Consider the following 11,391-nt stretch of genomic DNA (forward strand, 5'->3'; position numbering starts at 1 on the left):
ATATCGCAGTAGTTCTGTAACTCCATTAATAACGAATAAAAAACACAACAAGTCTAAATGGTGGTCTCTTTGAAGAGATACGGCGAAGCTCTGACGAGGATCTTTAAAGTCTGTCTGATCGAGAGAGGGGGACCGCAGCTATGAAGGAGGTGCGATGTGGAGTGTTTCCTCGCGATACGAGGCTTTAAGTCGCGAACAAAAGATTATTGATATATTACAAGATAACGGTCAGAGGAACTGCTGTTTAGGACTGCATGAACAATAGTCGACAATTACAAGATGTCAAATCAAACCAGACCTACACTTGACGTACAAATCACGCGGGATGTCGTCTGCGAACGCTTGTTGATTTCCGTCGGTGTTTGGTTCATTAAAATAAGAAAACATGCTACTTTCCTTGCATAAATATGGATAGAATTTGCCCCGAGAACTGTTTTGAAAATATGGACTTTAAAATTTGCTGCAAATAGCAGCGTGATCCATCGGTATGGAACAGGGAAATTTAGACAAAAATGGAGACGTTTCTGAAGAAACACAACCAGCGGATGAAGATGTTGCTAAGTCGACTGGCGAGCATCACTCAACAGAGGAAGCTTCCGAGAAGAAAAAGAAGGTCGGGAGTTACATTCTCGGGAAAACTTTGGGCGAGGGATCGTTTGCTAAAGTTCGTCAAGGCGTCCATCTTTTAGCACATGAAAAGGTAAGATTAAGCTCGAACAAAGCCTCAAAAGAATAGAAAGCAGTGGTTGGGGGGGGGGGGGGCGGGGTAGTCACTCAGCTAGCTGTGTTATAACACTGTTGAAAATGTTTGGTTTTTTTTTTTTTTTTATAAAAATCATAGTTGACTATTTAACAAACTAGACAAAACTTAGGTAGACCTAATGTACTCTTTTGAATCTGTCATCTTGCGGTTTAAATTCAAAAGTGTCAAAATTAAACTCCTTATTCCACGCCATGTCAATTACGCATTGAAGTTGTTCGTAAAACCAATATTTCGTTGCTCATTTGTGTGTGTTTAATTTTTATCCATCGGAGTTTATCGGTCTTAATGTCGAATCCATGTAGTCAACGACAGTTATGAATCAGGTTTAAATGATTAAAATATTTAGGTTCCTGTGGCACGATATTAAATGTCTTTCTTCAAAATAATACACATTCAGAATTGAGCACTTTTACATACAAGCAAAACCCAACATTATATTTTACCTTTTAGATGAAGGCTTTAATTTTCATACAAAACTGCAGTGTATAAAGATAACATATTATATAATAGATATTTACTCTTATGTCAATGTCCATTGATGCTGTTTTCAGAACACATTTAAATAACATGAATAGATAAGCCATTCGTCGTAATTAAAGTCATTACAAACACGACATGAATTCACCATTTTTATAAACGCCGATATTAATTGTACAGAAAAAATATCTGGCTCGCAGTGAAAGAATGCCAATTGAATTTTTCTGAAACCAATTTTCTGTCTATGAAATGATATATACCCTCTGTATACTGAACTGATATACATGTATACCCGATGTATACTCGCGAGCAATGTTGCTTTTTAAATTGTATACATAATGCCGCGATTCATAAACGAGTTTCATTTATCTATATATCAAATAGAACAGCTGTTTAAAAAAAACTTTGGTTAATGCTTTAATTTTTCTGAAAAGGTGAGATGCTATCAAAACTTTGATGAATTTCGGAGATCATGCTTTAAGGTGAAGGTCCCGGGTAATAGCCGGTGTATATTATAGCAACATCAATTTAAAGTCCTAGATCTTATTTTTAAAATTACATTTATCACTTGACTGAGGTCGTAATAAGTGGCCTAAGATTCTTCATAGATTTTAGCGACACGGGTACTTATCCGAAGAGCTCTTGGTATTTGATCTAACAGCGGTCCGCCGATCTTGTAGTTCAAAATGCGTAATTCTACTGTTATAACTGATAAAATGGCGGGATTGCCTTATCAACCCTCTCCCCATTTCAGGGATTACGAACTTGTCCACTTCTAAATTGTCAAACTTTGATGAAGAGCGCCAAATCAATAAATTTGGGATTTAAAAAAGAAGTTAAAAACAACAGACTATCAATATGGTGGGCATTTATTTAGAAATTTTTCGACTTGTTAAATGTCATCTTCCTTCGATTTCAAAATTTTTTAAACAAAGACTACATTGAAGTCTGAGTAGGTAGAAGTGTATTTGTCCTGAACCCTGACCCTCTGATTTGATAGTTACCAAAATCAATGAAAGCCGCAAAAAATAAAGGGGGTGTGTGTAAAAATATAGGTAAAGAGCATTGAAATTCTGTTAACACATCAATGCATGGCATCTGAAAAGAAAAAAAAAAGAATGAGGACTTTAAATTAAATTTGATTTGATTCTCAATCACGAAGACATTTAACGAAATAAAGCTGATGTTTATCGAATTTGTGTTCATTCAAATGCTCGGTCCATGTAAAGTGTTTTCAATGCTTACACCCGGCGCTTAATACCTCACTAATTTGATATTGAATGTATTTAATAACGTAACAATCCAAACCGGTTGAGACTGACGGAGAAACATTGACACCGTGTCAGTCTGTAAGGTATCAGTCTGAAGGTCAAGGTCATCTCCACAGGTCACTCACAGAGGTCACTCACCCCTGTCAAAATCGTTCTAGTTTGTGGCGCAGTCCCGATGTCTTGTTTGCCAATGTCTACCATGCCATATACACATCGCTTTTGTTTCACTGCAAATCATTTAGTTTGTATTATACACTTTACTTACATGTATACAAATTGATCGACCAGCAGCTTATTTTAGGTTTGTTATGGGTGGGGGTTTGGGGAGGAAAGAGGGTGGAAACTGACGTAAAAATGTCTCTTTGAAAATTAATAATTCAATTCTTACTGTGAGTGAGTCACCATTAATTCATAATACAAGTTAATTAGTTATTGGTCAGTTCCAGTAGCTCTGCTAAACTGGTGTTTACTTTTTTATATAATTATATAGATTTAAGGTATTTCTGACAGAGAACTAAAACGAGTGAGCAGAACGAATCGATAGATGAAACTTTATTTTGAGAATGTTAACTGTTTTTTGTCAGTGTTACAGTGTAACTTAATCTTTATTTTGACAGTGTTAAATTTATTTGACAATAATAACTTATTATTTTGACAATTTTAACTTTATTTGACAATGATAAATAATTCATTTGACAATGTTAACTTTGTTTTCACCGTGCCAATCTTGACTTAAGATAGTACCCATCTACTTTTTCAGATATATTTGTGTAACATGAATGTTTTAGACAGTAACTGTTCATGTCATTACCATATTATATAAGGGTCAAGTAAAGTATACATGTATGAATGAATGAATGAATAATGAATGAACAAAAAAACCCTGTATAATCCAGTAGCAGACAGGCAACTCGAACCCGACTGATTAAGAATGACAACTCCTTCTGTATGTGCTCGATATGATCACGTAAATGTAAAGAAAAATCAAAGTACTGAAGTACTGACGGGAGTTGATTTTATCGATTATCATTTATTTTAAAACCAACTTATCTTGCATGGCAATTAGTTTCTAGTCTGTATTTGAATTACGCACTTTTTTATTATATGAATTTTAGACTTTTCCAATAAGAATTTCGAGAAACCCCATATGAATCATGTTGTGTAATATTTAAAGATAGATTTCAAACTATGTATAAGTAATCGAAGCAATTCTAAAAATTTTATGGAGTACTATTGATATCAAACTCTAGTCTCGTTCAACCAGACGCCCGGCTGTCTCCGTTAATCCGACAAGCAAGAGAGCCTTTCTGCTGGTCGGAGATTTACGGAGACTGCCGAGCGTTTGGTTAAACGAGGCAATATTAATTTTACAAATTTTAACCACAGCGTTAACGTTTCAGGTTGCTGTAAAAGTAGTCCCAAAGAAAGCAGTGTTGGTACGTGAGTTTGTCCGTAAAAATGTCCGCCGAGAAGCCATTGTTCTACAGAAACTGTCACACCCTAACATTATTAAGATGTACGAGGTGATGGAGACGGAGAACTCCTATTACCTCGTTCTGGAGTACGCCGACTGCGGGGAGTTCATCAAGTACCTGTCAATCAAGTAAATCTGAGTACTATGACGTCATCATAATGTAAAAGAAGATTCATCTGAAATTAATATATGGTCATAAGTCATGCACTTTAAAATACTCTTGATTTCAGATGTATATGAAACTCAATATTTTCATAAAACCATTCAAAAACTTGCAACAATCTGAAGATTTTAACCCATTTATGACACCCTGTATACATTTCAAGATAAGAATGAAGGACTAGGACATAATTTACCATATTCGAAAGTGTATATTTTCATGTTGATTTAGTTATACATCCAACCCATGCACACATTTATAGATTTTTGAATGTATGGCATGCTGCATACATGCTATAACTGTGAAAAAGGTACAAAATAATGTTAATGTTTCCAAACATTTCAGAAAGTGTCTCCCTGAGATCGAATGCCGGAAGTACGCCCGACAGATCATCTCCGCCGTGGACCACATGCACGTATCTAACATAATTCACAGGTAATGTAGGCAAGTACTTTATTTTACAGGAAATGTAGGCAAGTACTTTATATTACAGGTAATGTAGCCATGTACACTTGATTACAGGTAATTTAGGATGATACTTTTATCTACTGGTAATGTACATACAGCTACACTTAATTAAGGTGATGTTGACAGGTAACTTATATTACAAGTAACCTGGACAGGTACTTTAGTTCACATGTAATTTAGACAGGTATGCTTGCCTACAGGTAACGTGAGCAGGTAATCTAATTCAAAGGTAAGACAGACAGGTACAGATTCTCAAGTCTCATGTAATGGATTCAGGTATAATTTAGTTCATATGTTATAAATTCAGGCATACGGATAGTTTATAGTTAGTTAAGGCGTCTAAACCGTGAAATAGTTTCACAAATCAGCAGAAAATAATTTGATTATAAAAGATAGCATGATGTGTAAGAAGTATATAAGTCAGATGGGCGAAAAAATGTGCAATTTTAGACAAAAGTGATTTTCAAAAATTTAATTCAGATTATGTATATTAAACAAAAGCCCATTGCGGATTCGAACTCGTGATTTGCGGTTCACAAGCCAGGTATTTTAAATACAGAGCCATGATTCAACCAAATCGATTGATATAAACAATTTAACAAACCAGATAAATCGCCATCTTTTGACGTAGAGTCTTAAAAAGTATATAATATATATAATACTTAGTATAAGTTCCCTTCAATTCTTAATAATAAAAAATATTTATACATTTCATAACACTAAACTTTTATGTGTGTTGATAATTAGTAAATAGTAAAACTTATTTCATTTAATACAATTTTTTATGCCGAATAGCCTAGCTGACATTATAGTTTATATTTCAAGTTTTGTGTAATTTTCAGAGATCTCAAACTAGAAAACTTCCTGCTGGATGCGAACATGGACATCAAAATCATTGGTGAGTTGTTGCCCTCTAAGAAAACCTGATTTTAACCAGTACATGTATATTAGATAATGTAAACCATCAAGTAGCATACAGTAAACTTATCATAGGTCAATAACCTCATATAACCTAGTACATGTATATATGTTTTATAACCCCTCGAACACCCCCCCCCCTTTCGCGCGTCTCATATGCTTTACAAATGTCTAATTTGAACCCGAATACACACGCCTCCGCGCTTCTCATAAGCTTTACAAATGCCTATTTTGAATTGGTTGAAACAAGCCATTGTCAAACACATGCAGTTTTAAAATGCTGTAGGATTTGTAAGCGATTTTAAAAATTTGGTTAATGGTTTACTAGATTTCGCACCTTCACCGTTTAGAAAACAGATATTTTCTTTATATATATGTATATTGCTTTTTGACGTAACATTTTCATGCATTTGTGTTTATTGTTTCTTGCAACACACATACAGCATTGCCTATATTTTACATCACAGACTAAATAGCTTTAACACTATTTTAGTATTTCGCTGCTTTTTGACTTTTCATAACAGAGTTTGTCTCGTAGACTTCAACCTGAAAATGGTGTTCTTTTTTATAGTATAACTGGAGATTACATTTCCATTATTTCTGATTAATTACAGCCTTATTTCTTTGCCAGATTTCGGCCTGAGTAACGTGTTTTATGGGGAGACCTCGCTGTCCACACAGTGTGGATCCCCGGCGTACGCCGCGCCCGAGATCCTGAACAACCAGAAGTACGGGCCGGCGGTGGACGTCTGGAGCATGTAAGGGTTGACTGTAAATTTTGAATTTACCCGGTGTGCTAGCACAGCGTCAATTTTGAAATGCATCCACCCAGTACAATATGCATGTCTTAATGATATACTTTTATAAGGTCCATCTGTCAGTTTTCCTGAACTTTTCTTTGCCCTTAATTTTGTAAATTTTTTAGAAATAATCTGTTTGACGAGTATATATATTCTAGAGACAAAAGGATAAGGAATCGAATTTTCGGTTTAATTATTAATAAGCATTATTATAAAATACATTTAAGTGCTAAATATGCAAAAATATACACAATGCTATTTGATTATAGAAGAATAAATCATACTTGTAAAATAAAAAAAATTATTTAACATTTTCCTCTGATTTTAACCAAAGAAAAAGTAGCTTAGACTTATCAAAAAAAATCTTTAGGCAAACTGCATTGACATGCAAACATAAGGGGGATTGTCATATTACTTTAATTTCCATTGCACTTTTTTTCTAAGAAGAAAATAAATAAATTGCCTAACGTGTCGTAATATAGTAATTCTTCAAAGAAATAGAGTAAGAGTTGTTATAAACGTCTTTTGGATCTATCTCCTCCTGTTGTAGAGGGGTCTGTCTGTTCGCCATGCTTGTTGGATCACTTCCGTTCGTTCCGCAGCCTGTGAACAACATTGCTCAGCTTCACTCCTTAATTCTAAAAGGATGCGAGATCCCAGATACTCTAAGTGAAGGTGAGGTTTTATTTTCATTAAAAAAATCTTACCTGACGTGTGTCTGTTTTGAAGTGTGTTTTTACGTTTTTGTCACATTAACGAGTTATTATTTTGCATTTTCAACATTTATAGTAAGTACATGTAATATCGTTGATATTTTCGTTTACGCCTTTTAAATCAATGTTTACCTTTTACATACTTAAATAGTTATTTGATCCAGCAGGGGAGGTATTGAGCTTGACGATATATTAGCAACAGGGATTGCATAATGTTGAACTGTTACAATCCCTTCAAAACTCATTTCCCGTCAATCTGTAGTTTTTTAGTGATTTATTGCCCTCAAATAAATTTTAAACACATTAAAGATTTAAAGAAAGTTGATAATTTCTAGGTAGCCAGCGCTTTTTTACAAGGTTAACCAAAGGGATTTTCCAATTCGCTGTCAAAGTGCATTAGAAGGATATCGGTTATTGAATATCAATATCAGATAAAAATTTGTTATCAGTAAAAAAAACTTCGGTCCTAGAACTTACTGTCGAATAGGCAAGTATGTATATATCTTACTGTTAGAAAATTTCAATTTCTTTTTGTATTTGTAGAATGTCGAGATTTTCTACAGGCAATGTTGACTTCAGATCCAAGAAAGAGAATAAAAATGGAAGACCTTTTGCGACATCCATGGCTCCTTGGAGAAAATGAAGAACCCGTTTTTCGGCAGCAGGCAGTTGCAAATCTTCTGCCGCTTGTTCCGCAAGCCTCCGTCATAAATTACATGACTAAAATGTTTGACTTTAAGGAGAGTGAGGTATTAAATGCTCTTGGTGAACGGAAGGTCAATTCGATCGCTGCTACTTACTATCTCCTAAAGAAAAGATTCGATTCTGGATTACATCTAGTGAATCGGCCCCAAGGAATGAGGAATATTAATCACCGCCGGGAATCAGCATTTTCTGCTTTTAGTATTGAACTGAATAATAGAAACACCGCTTCATGTCCATCTAAGGACCAGAGACAAGAACTCCCCTCGGACTCTAAACGTGTAATTACCGGTGAAATAAAGCACAATAACTACCGAAGTTATTTACAGTATGTCAAAGTGTCGAGAGAGAGAACCAATGCGTTTTCTAAGAACATTTTCCTAAGGCGACAAAAGACGCGGAGTTCTCTGACAAGGACGTACAACAAAGCGGAAAAACCCGAGAATTCCGTCCCTGATCTCATCATGCCAGAATCGGCGACAAAGCCTGACTTCAGACTAACATATACCCCTCTACAAGCAGATGCTTTGTTCGAATGGGACAAAGAAGGCTTAATACGTAGAGAACAGCGGCGTGTCCGACCCAAAATAGCGGAATCCTTCCCAAAAGAAAAACAGAAATCTCCAAACATTCAAAACTTGCAACTTCTTCCAATGATGGTTACCGGTGATAAAAAACGTGGACGCATTATCTTTTCCCCGCCGCCTCCTCCGAACACCTCTTTAGGCATGCGCGACATGCTTTCGCCCCCAGGTACGTCACAAGGGCGGCGGCAGTCACGTGAGGAAGAGTTGGAAGGTCAGACTAGCTCCCGGATACTAGTGCCTCCAGCGACAGCACCTACCATTAACCAAGTGTCTCTACAACTGGACACCAATTTATCCCATGACAACAATAGTGTTAAACCACATTTCGATAGTGATAAACTAGAAAAGCCAGACCTTGCCTTAGTTTTAGCTGACCCGTGTTCCCAAGAAATATGGGGTTCTTTTCAAAAACATAAAGCGAAGCTTATTAAAAGCGGAGCTGTATCTTTCAATCGGTCAAAGACTGTGTACGCAAACCCGATCTCAACCCAAAAATTGTTGACTCCTAGGGATCAGAAGGCATTAGAAGAAGCACAAAAAAATCATATAGTAGGAAAAGGTAAGAATTTCTTTACACAAAATATTGATTGAAATTGAAGAAATCCGATATATAATTAGTTTTATAAATTGAGAAAATTGTTCAAACGTAATATCTTTGATAGGACGCCTTCTTCTTGAACGCAGTTCTTCTCGAATAAGTGTTGGTTTCACGGACTTTCAGAAACAAAACGGATATATTCCAGAATACATTAAACCAAGCACTGCAATAGGCGGAACAAGAAGGCACGAATTTCCTGACGTCATTTGTTCCGCCAAATCCCGTGCCCGATCAGATATTATCGAGTTCGACAGAAAACCGGTTCCTAAGTTGCCTCAGATGAACATTGAGCCAATCAGACAGGAGAGGGGACAGGAAATAGAAATCCCCGCCACGCCCCCTTCGCCAGCTGCATACGAACGCCTTATTGTTGATGACGAAACGCCTATGATGCGCATAAGAATAACAAGCTCATTAAAACATTGATTTCAGAAGTGTTATTTTTATTTTAACTAATATGATCAAAAGTTTCAATATCAATACAGATATTCTTTTTATGATAATGTTTCCAATATCATGTTTATTTTGGCTTTGGATTATTTTATTTGTTGCCGATGTTTGCAATATATTTTGTTGTAATGTGATTTAGAAACCATGTACAAATGTAATGTTGAAACGATTTGTTCAGAAATGTATTTAAATAAAAAAAAACCATGGAAATTCTCGGTTATATTTCTTTTGTGCTGTTTTTATTACCTTAAAGACATGTCTTAGTTATCATTTTACTTGCTTTAAAACTCACCTGAAGATGTTAAAACTGTGCGTAGAAATATCTATGAAAACATTAAATCAGAGACAAACTTACAATGATAAATATTTGATCTAATATTGATTCAATCCTTTTCCAAAAACTGAATTTGGGTTTTCCCCCCTATTTGTTTTAAACGTGTCAATTCAATTTGTCCTATTTTACATAATGCGTTCAATATTTTTGAGAAAGCTTTCCTAACTCCTACAAGAAAAACGTAGCAAAATTTAACTTTTTTAAATATGAAAATAACCACAAAATAATTATTTTGAATTCATTATTTTGATTATAAATATGGCTAAATCATGCTTTTGATATATGACTCGTTCTCGAATATCGATTACAGCGGAACGGAAAATACAGGTCATAGGTCACTCTTTGATTTATCACTATAAACATGCAAGTACTTGCTGTACACAGTGAACACTGAAATCAATATATCTTAAGACTAATAATGTTTAACATAATTTTTCTCATTGATAGATAGTTTGAAAAATCTTTATAGAGATTAAGTATGATTTAAAAAACCGTATCACAAAATGTACTAAATTACAGAATAACTTCAGATATATAACTTCTACAGATAAGATGTCTGTTCAATACATATAACGTTATTGCGATGTTTCTTTGTGATTAATTTAATGCTCTTTTAAGGTGGCTCTATACACCACTTTTTGATGACGCAGTACGCAAAAAAGTAAATCTAGAAGCATACAATCCCCGGTACTGGCTGATTAAACTGAGGCGAATTGTATGGGGACCACTCTTTTGAAAAAATTGTTAAATGAATAGATTTAATTTGATAATTGGAAAATTCATTACTTACAAGCAATGTGGTATGTGACACCTTCAGGTTGTGTGGTATTATTTATCGAAATAAACAATAAAATCAATTATAATTTTTTAAATAGTTCCTTTACCATTATCGATATGTTACACCGTAGAGCATTGGATTAGTGGGTTCACTACAAACCTGAGTTCGATTCCCGTTGAGAACAATAAATTGTTTAACTTTCCAAAATTTTCTAAAACGTATATTTTGGTTGAATACTGTGAAAGAAAATTCTAAACCAGTGAAAGTATTTCAATTATAATATACTTTAATGCACATTAATATCGACAGATGTTCCTTACCACCTTAAGGGGATGGGAGGGTTGTTTTGAATTTCTCTCAGTTTGGGATACATAATCCTATTAGCCTAGTCAATTTATTTGACTTAGTTTTGCATTAAAACGAATAAATTCACTTATACAGGTCTATTATGAAATAGGCATGTATTTATCATTCCAACATTGTATTAAGGACATTTTCTTCAACTCAGAAATGAAAAGTCCCCAAGGTGTTTGGGCCTTGGGACTTAGGAACGATAACCCTTACCTGAGGAATTTTCATACCAAATAAAATTTTAAATATTTTTTGTGTTTATTTGCAATGATTTTCATTCAATTTTTTATGTCACAGTTATTAAAATACATTTTCTTATAACATCAAGCAAACCTTTTCAGATGATTTGTCAACAGAGTAAGAAAATATGAAAAATAATGTTTTGGGAAAATACTGAACAAATTTGCAATAATTACATTTTTTAATGTTAAGAAGTGTTATATTTTTTTGTGTCCGAAGGAAATATGCATCCTATGACAAAAAAATTCTCTCAGTTTGTCAATAGCTATCTTTAAAAAAAAACACGAAAAAAATTAAAAATTCTTTA

At 34.5% G+C, this 11,391-nt stretch overlaps 1 protein-coding gene across 2 annotated transcripts; it reads left to right on the plus strand.

Moving 5' to 3' along the window:
- The first annotated feature begins 78 nt into the window (after nt 1-78).
- Nucleotides 79-9,592, plus strand: LOC128184966 (uncharacterized). Of its 2 annotated transcripts, none has more exons than XM_052854626.1 (8): nt 79-700; nt 3,912-4,114; nt 4,491-4,580; nt 5,456-5,511; nt 6,163-6,289; nt 6,882-7,006; nt 7,588-8,892; nt 9,055-9,236. In XM_052854626.1, the coding sequence occupies exons 1-8, from the start codon at nt 488-490 to the stop codon at nt 9,084-9,086; spliced, it is 2,151 nt and encodes a 716-aa protein (XP_052710586.1). In that variant the 5' UTR covers nt 79-487; the 3' UTR covers nt 9,087-9,236. The 2 variants fall into 2 exon arrangements, with proteins under 2 accessions (XP_052710586.1, XP_052710585.1); XM_052854625.1 differs by having other exon boundaries at nt 84-700; nt 8,996-9,592.
- Nucleotides 9,593-11,391: the final 1,799 nt, after the last annotated feature.

This window comes from Crassostrea angulata, chromosome 5 (assembly GCF_025612915.1).
Source record: "Crassostrea angulata isolate pt1a10 chromosome 5, ASM2561291v2, whole genome shotgun sequence".
In the NCBI taxonomy this organism is placed as follows: domain Eukaryota; kingdom Metazoa; phylum Mollusca; class Bivalvia; order Ostreida; family Ostreidae; genus Magallana; species Magallana angulata.

Coding starts and splice junctions, on each gene's coding strand:
- LOC128184966 (XM_052854625.1), top strand. CDS start 488: ATGGAACAGGGAAATTTAGACAAAAATGGAGACGTTTCTGAAGAAACA. Junction 701..3,911: donor ATCTTTTAGCACATGAAAAG/GTAAGATTAAGC, acceptor TTAACGTTTCAG/GTTGCTGTAAAAGTAGTCCC. Junction 8,893..8,995: donor AAATCATATAGTAGGAAAAG/GTAAGAATTTCT, acceptor TATCTTTGATAG/GACGCCTTCTTCTTGAACGC.